This window comes from Vitis vinifera, chromosome 19 (assembly GCF_030704535.1).
Source record: "Vitis vinifera cultivar Pinot Noir 40024 chromosome 19, ASM3070453v1".
Classification (NCBI taxonomy): domain Eukaryota; kingdom Viridiplantae; phylum Streptophyta; class Magnoliopsida; order Vitales; family Vitaceae; genus Vitis; species Vitis vinifera.
In genome coordinates this window covers 24,381,466-24,387,590 of record NC_081823.1, presented here as the reverse complement: position 1 = coordinate 24,387,590, position 6,125 = coordinate 24,381,466, and the positions used below count along the sequence as shown (strand labels likewise).

The window sequence follows — 6,125 nt, the reverse complement described above, 5'->3', positions numbered from 1 at the left end:
AAATAACTTTTGAATGCATTTAAATCGTGAGATAAGTGATAAGCAAGTAACCTCTAAAATAATAACATAATCCAATTTGAGCATGAATTAATTAATGTTTTATGAATGCTTAATTAGTCTTCCATAGGCAAGACTCGTAGTAAAGACCAGTTAAATGTTTCATGTTAAGATAAATGTATTATGTGGAGGAGAGTCTAGTGAACATTTGTAACCTAAAATTGGAATTTGGATTTCATTAATTTACAACCCTTTCAATATCATTCTTGTAAAAAATCACCCTTTGTTCCTAACAAAAATTCGTTAGTCTTTTAGTGATAAGCAATCAATTGCTTCTAATTCTTTGCAAAACCTTATGAGTTCTACCTTTACTAATTACATAACCCAACATTTAAAAATACTTTCGATCATGATATATAAATAAGTTAAATGGTAGTGATGATTTGAAAATATTGTTACTACATATTATTCCATTTCAAGAAAGAAAAAATAAAAACAAATATTTTTACAACTTCAAAGACTCTTACTTCATTAATCACAATACATGTTATTTGTTTACATAAGAATGCAACATTCATTAGTATCATTCACCACAAAATACGATATCATAGAAATGGCCTAACTTCTTCTTGCTCCATGCCTGCGAGTGCTCCTTGTTGACCTTCTAACCTTCTTATGTCTATCTCCTTCAATCATTGTTACAAACCATTTAGGTTTTCTTGTTAAGAAGACGAGGCACCCCATAAACAATCCAACTACTAGTCCACAACCATACCCCATCAATATGACTTTCCAATCAAATCCAGTATCGGATTCCACCTCCTCTTCTTTGGGAGGTTGTGGTGCTTCATCAACTACACATTTCTTAGACAAGGGAAGTCCACATAATCCTATATTCCCACTATATGAATTATTTGCAAATGTATCAAATTGGTTGCCTCGAGGAATGACTCCAGTGAGATGATTTTTCGAAAGATTTAAGACTTCAAGAAATGTCAGACTTGTCAACTCCCTTGGAATTCTCCCACTAAGCTTGTTTGAAGAGAGGTCTAATGATTCAAGCACCATTAGATTCCCCAATGATGATGGAATATGCCCTGTAAGATTGTTATGAGACAAGTTGAGTTCTCGAAGTGAACTAAGACTTCCAATGAAATCTAGAATCTCTCCTTGGAATCTATTGCTGGACAAATCAATTGTTGTGAAGGTAGACAAAATTACAAATTCAAAATCAAATCCTTTGATTGTTCCCATTATCGAATCTCGATAATAGTATTCCCCCATATATTTCAGTTTCATTTTATCCTCAGTGACATTCATCATTGCCTTGAAATTCTTCAAATACATTTCCGGTAAACTACCAGAGAAATCATTGCGTGAAAGATCCATTATTCGTAACTTGGGAAATGGAAATTGGAAATTTGAACCGCTTATGTGACCATGGAACCTATTAGAACGCAAGATCAAAACTTGTAGCTCTGGAAGAGTTTCCAACCAATAAGGGAATGTATCATTTATTCTATTATTTCCAAGGTCTAAAACTTGCAACCTTCTACAATTGATCAAAGATCGTGGTAGAGGCCCTTCCAATTGATTTCCATTGAAGCCAAGATTCCTGATAAAATTGCCCTTCGAAAACGTTTCAGGAATGTTACCATGAAGCTGATTCATTCGCAAATCCAAAACAGAGAGAGACTCACTGAAGTTTCCCAAACATTGTGGAATTAATCCACTCAAGTTGTTATTAGAGAAATCCAGAACACTAATATAACTCATTTCACAAATCAATGATGGAAGTGGTCCTTGAAGCAAGTTGGAATGAAGGTCGAGAAATAGCATATTCTTCCATGGAAATCTCTCAAACCTGGTTAGCAAGTTTTGAGAAAGATTGAAGTAAGACAGTGTCTCCGTACCCATATTCCATGCCCATTTCGGAAGTTGTCCATAAATCTTGTTGTTTGAAAGGTCCAGAAACTCCAACACCTCTTGACTGCATAAAAATCTTGGGAATTCACTTATGTTGCAAGAAGACAACAACAATGTTTCCAAGAATGGTAGCGCACAGTTGGAATGGCTGTAGTTGCTCAATGTCAGAATGTTATATGAAAGATCGAGATAGACAAGATTTTCAAGATTCATGAACATGTCTGTCTCCACAATGCCACCCAAGTTATTTGAAGAAAGTTGGAGATATGTAAGATTTACAAGTTCAAAGATGGAACTTGGAACTGGCCCATCTAACTCATTACTACTCAAATCAATGGACTCCAATGAAGGGGATTGGAATTCATCAATATGACCATTGAGTTTGTTATGACTGAGATCTAACCTTATCAATGATGGTAGACTAAACAACCAAGATGGTATTGTCCCATTCAACAAGTTATTGGACAAATGGATGTCCGATAGACTTGAAAGTTCCTTCACATGAGAAGGAATGATACCTTCTAGGTTATTGTTTGAAAGGTCTAAGAAAGAAAGTTCTGTTAGATTGTCAAGTGATGCTATGAACTGACCTCTGAAACTATTACTGGAAAGATCTAATACAATTAGCTTTCTAATCTTATTGAAAACATTTGAAATTTCACCATCAAATTGATTTCTTGAGAGGTCCAAGTGAGTGATTTGTGTGAGGTTCCCTAAAACCGAGGGAATGGAACCTGAGAAATTGCAGTGCGAGAGATCCAAACTTTCTAAAGACTTTAGACTACCTATTGAACTAGGAAGCTCCCCACTGAATTTTGTAGAAGAAAGATCCAAACTTTCTAAAGACTTTAGAATGCCTATTGAACTAGGAAGCTCCCCACTGAAATTTGTAGAAGAAAGATCCAACAACAGCATGGAATTACTCTCATTGAACTTTGGGAAATTCCCACTGAGATCATGGTTACCCTTTAACTTGAGAACCTTAAGGTTGGGCAGTTGAAGATCATCGTCAGGGAATCTCCCATATAGTTGACAAGAAGAGAGATCCATAGATCTCAAAGAAGATAAATTCAGTAGGGAGATAGGCAAAATGGAAGAGACATTTATACCTCGTAGATGAAGTTTCTGCAACTTCGTTAGGTTTCGAGCAAGTGCAATGAAGCTACTTGTTTCAAGTCCTAATCCACTATAGATGGAAAGATCAAGTGAAACCAAGTTGGATAGGTGGGAGATTTCTGGAGCAATTACACCTGAAAATCCAGAGAAAGAAAGGTTGAGATGAGTCATTCTCCGGAATTGTCCAAACTTAGCTGAAATAGATGACTTATTGAAATCATTGAAAGCGAGGTTGAGCCTTCGTAGATGAGGCAAGAGGAAGAGGCTACTGTTGGAATCAATGGTACCATAGAGGCCACTGCAACTAAGGTCGAGCCCGATTATAAGGCCTGTAACCCTATTGCATGTGACACCATCCCATGAGCAACAATTAGTGCCTTCCTTCCAAGTGTCTGTCTTGGCAAAAGAAGCTAAATTGCAATCATCCGAAGAAGAAGCGGAGACATCTATGGAAAATAATTGCTTAAGTCGAAGCAAGGCAACATTCTGGTGATGAGGACACAGCTTTGTAGAATTAGACAAAGAGAAACAAATAACTGGAGAATATGAGAGAAAGAAGAGGAAGCAAAGGATTCGATACATCGTATCTTCAAAAGCTATAACAAAAATTGGCTGGTGTGTGATGAAAAAATATAATAATAGATGACTTGAATTTATACCCAAAGGTTCCCTTATAATTTAAGTTTAAATTTTCATTATCAGAAACTTCATCGAAGTTTCCAATTCAAATGTGGGACCATTGACTTCAAATCAAAGAAAAATTTAGAGTCACTTCCACATTAAAATGACAACGTGGGTTGGTTGTCCGATCAAGAGTCGAACTATTTTGCCCACTTTTAATCACAAGCTAAGATTTCATGGAAAAAGTGGGAGGGCAACTAAGTAGAAAAAGGAGATCATATTTCTTATCCACTTTGGCCACAATAATTTCTCAAATGATATCCATTTAGTTTTGTCACTTTCAATTATATCTTTTACTATTAGTTAACCTTGCATCCTTCTTAATTATCTACAATTAAGTGAAAACTATGACTACTAGATTTTACAACTTATCAGCCTAAAGATAGAGTTTGGCTTTCTAACTACTATGTGAATCACTAAATTAGAAAGTTAAGCATGCCTAAAGCAATTAGAATATGAAGAATAGATGTATAGCAGAAGGTTCATTAAGGATAATTTTTTGTTTTAAGCTTAAAGTGAAAGATGGAATGGAAACCAAATATAATCTTTTTTTTTTTTTTAAAAAAAGAAGGGAATATTTGTTTGTAAAAGTTTCTTTAATCATAAAATAGGTCCCTGCATAAGCTAAAGTAAAACTTTCATAGTTAGTAGCATCTAGGGTTAGTCTTATCTTTTAATGAGAAATAATACGAAATACAACCCTACATCACGAGCTAGAAGTCTTGGTCTTCTCTATAAAGCAGTTGAGTTTTTAAAGGACGAAGGTGTCTATTAAATTGAATTGGGAGGCAAAAAAAAAAAAAAACATGGGATTTTTTCTTAAAAAATGTTATTTTAAAAGAATATTGTTAAAAATGGTTGTTTGACAAATAAATACAAGAATACAATATTTTTTACTTTTTTTATTTTTTACATTAAATTTATCTCTTCAATATATGAGTAATTCCTACTTTTTATACTTAACTTGTCTTTTCTTTTTTTTCTTTTTTTTTAAAAAGCTTACTTTTATTATATTAAACCCATTTTTTCAAAACACAAATTCCACGTAAAATCATAAACGGTCTTAATTTAAGAATTATTTTTTGAAGAACGGTTTTTAAAAAATTGTATATGGTACTTGTATCCAAATGTTGTTTCCAAGTAAAGCCATGTAAAGTTTCAAAGGGAAAAAGCATTATTGTTGAAATATTGTTTCTTTTGTACTTGCACCAATATATGAATCTTATCTTAATATTTATACATGTATAGTTTTCAATTTTTCATGTTTTTCTTTGATACATATGCATATATATTCTACATGAAATAGTATTGATGAACAAATTTTTTCCTTAAATTTTGAGTCATCCATCTAAATATATTTATTGGTTAATTTTCAAATAAAATCATTTTTGTAGTGTCCAAGGAATGTACGTAGTTAAGAAATAATTGCAAAACAAAATGTGTACTTTGAAAATTTTAGATATGGGAAAATAGTATAATAGTTAAAAAGGGGTATGATAAAAGTTTTTTCAAAGATTATTTGAAAAAATAAAAATTATGTTATTTAAGAGGAAAAGTGTGTGTATGCATGTAAAGAAAAAAAAAACAAAATAACAAATCTAAACTCACATTATAAAACCATATGAAACTTCCTTATCTTATTACCCTACATAGAAGTATGCACATAACTTGAAATATTGAAGAAACCAATTAGTCTTGGTCTTCATATCACAAGGGCAAAATTTTAGTCTTATCTATAAAAAGTATGACCCATTGGATGGACTTAGATATGTAGAAGACTTGGAATAGAGAAAGCAATTAATATTGGTCTTAGCATTCATATTGCTAGGGATAAAAGTCTGGCATTCTCCATAAAAAGTGTGGCCCATTGGATGAGGCCTACATACCGCAAGGGGCAAAAGTTTAGTCTTCTCCATAGAAAGTGTGGCCCATTGGATGACTTAGATATGCAAAAGACTTGGAATAAAGACAACAATTAATCTTAGTCTTGGCTTGTGTATCACAAGGGGCAAAAGTCCAATTTTCTCCACAAAAAGTATTATTGCCCATTGGATGAATTAGATATGCAAAGATAGTAGTTTGCATTAAGCAAAGTTTCAGTCCTCATTCCCTTAGTGCTTTATTATGATATTTAAGGTTAGTTACTTTAGCTGTTAGGAGGCTTTCTCAAATTTCCATCAATTGGATTAGTTTTGAAAGTAATCACATGACTTTAATTTTCTTCTTCTTTTTCTCTATTTTTTTAGAGTAAAATTTCTCTCCATTCAAGTCCATAGAATTACTCAATGAATACCTTTAATTTTATGTATTGTAAGTTCTTATGAGGACTCCCAATTTTCGATCAAGCATCTTGATTCAAATTAATGACAAAAACTTACATTTGAGAAAGTTTAATCAATCCAAAT

The 6,125-nt window shown here is 33.0% G+C and overlaps 1 protein-coding gene across 1 annotated transcript; it reads right to left on the bottom strand.

Annotated features, from left to right (window-relative positions):
• Positions 1-615: 615 nt before the first annotated feature.
• On the bottom strand, positions 616-3,621 carry LOC100261089 (receptor-like protein 6). The gene has a single exon (XM_002263197.4). It carries the CDS (start codon positions 3,619-3,621, stop codon positions 616-618), a length of 3,006 nt encoding a protein of 1,001 aa, XP_002263233.1.
• Between the last annotated feature and the right edge of the window lie 2,504 nt (positions 3,622-6,125).

Excerpts from the sequence above, each read along its gene's own strand:
- LOC100261089 (XM_002263197.4), bottom strand. The coding sequence starts at position 3,621 with ATGTATCGAATCCTTTGCTTCCTCTTCTTTCTCTCATATTCTCCAGTT.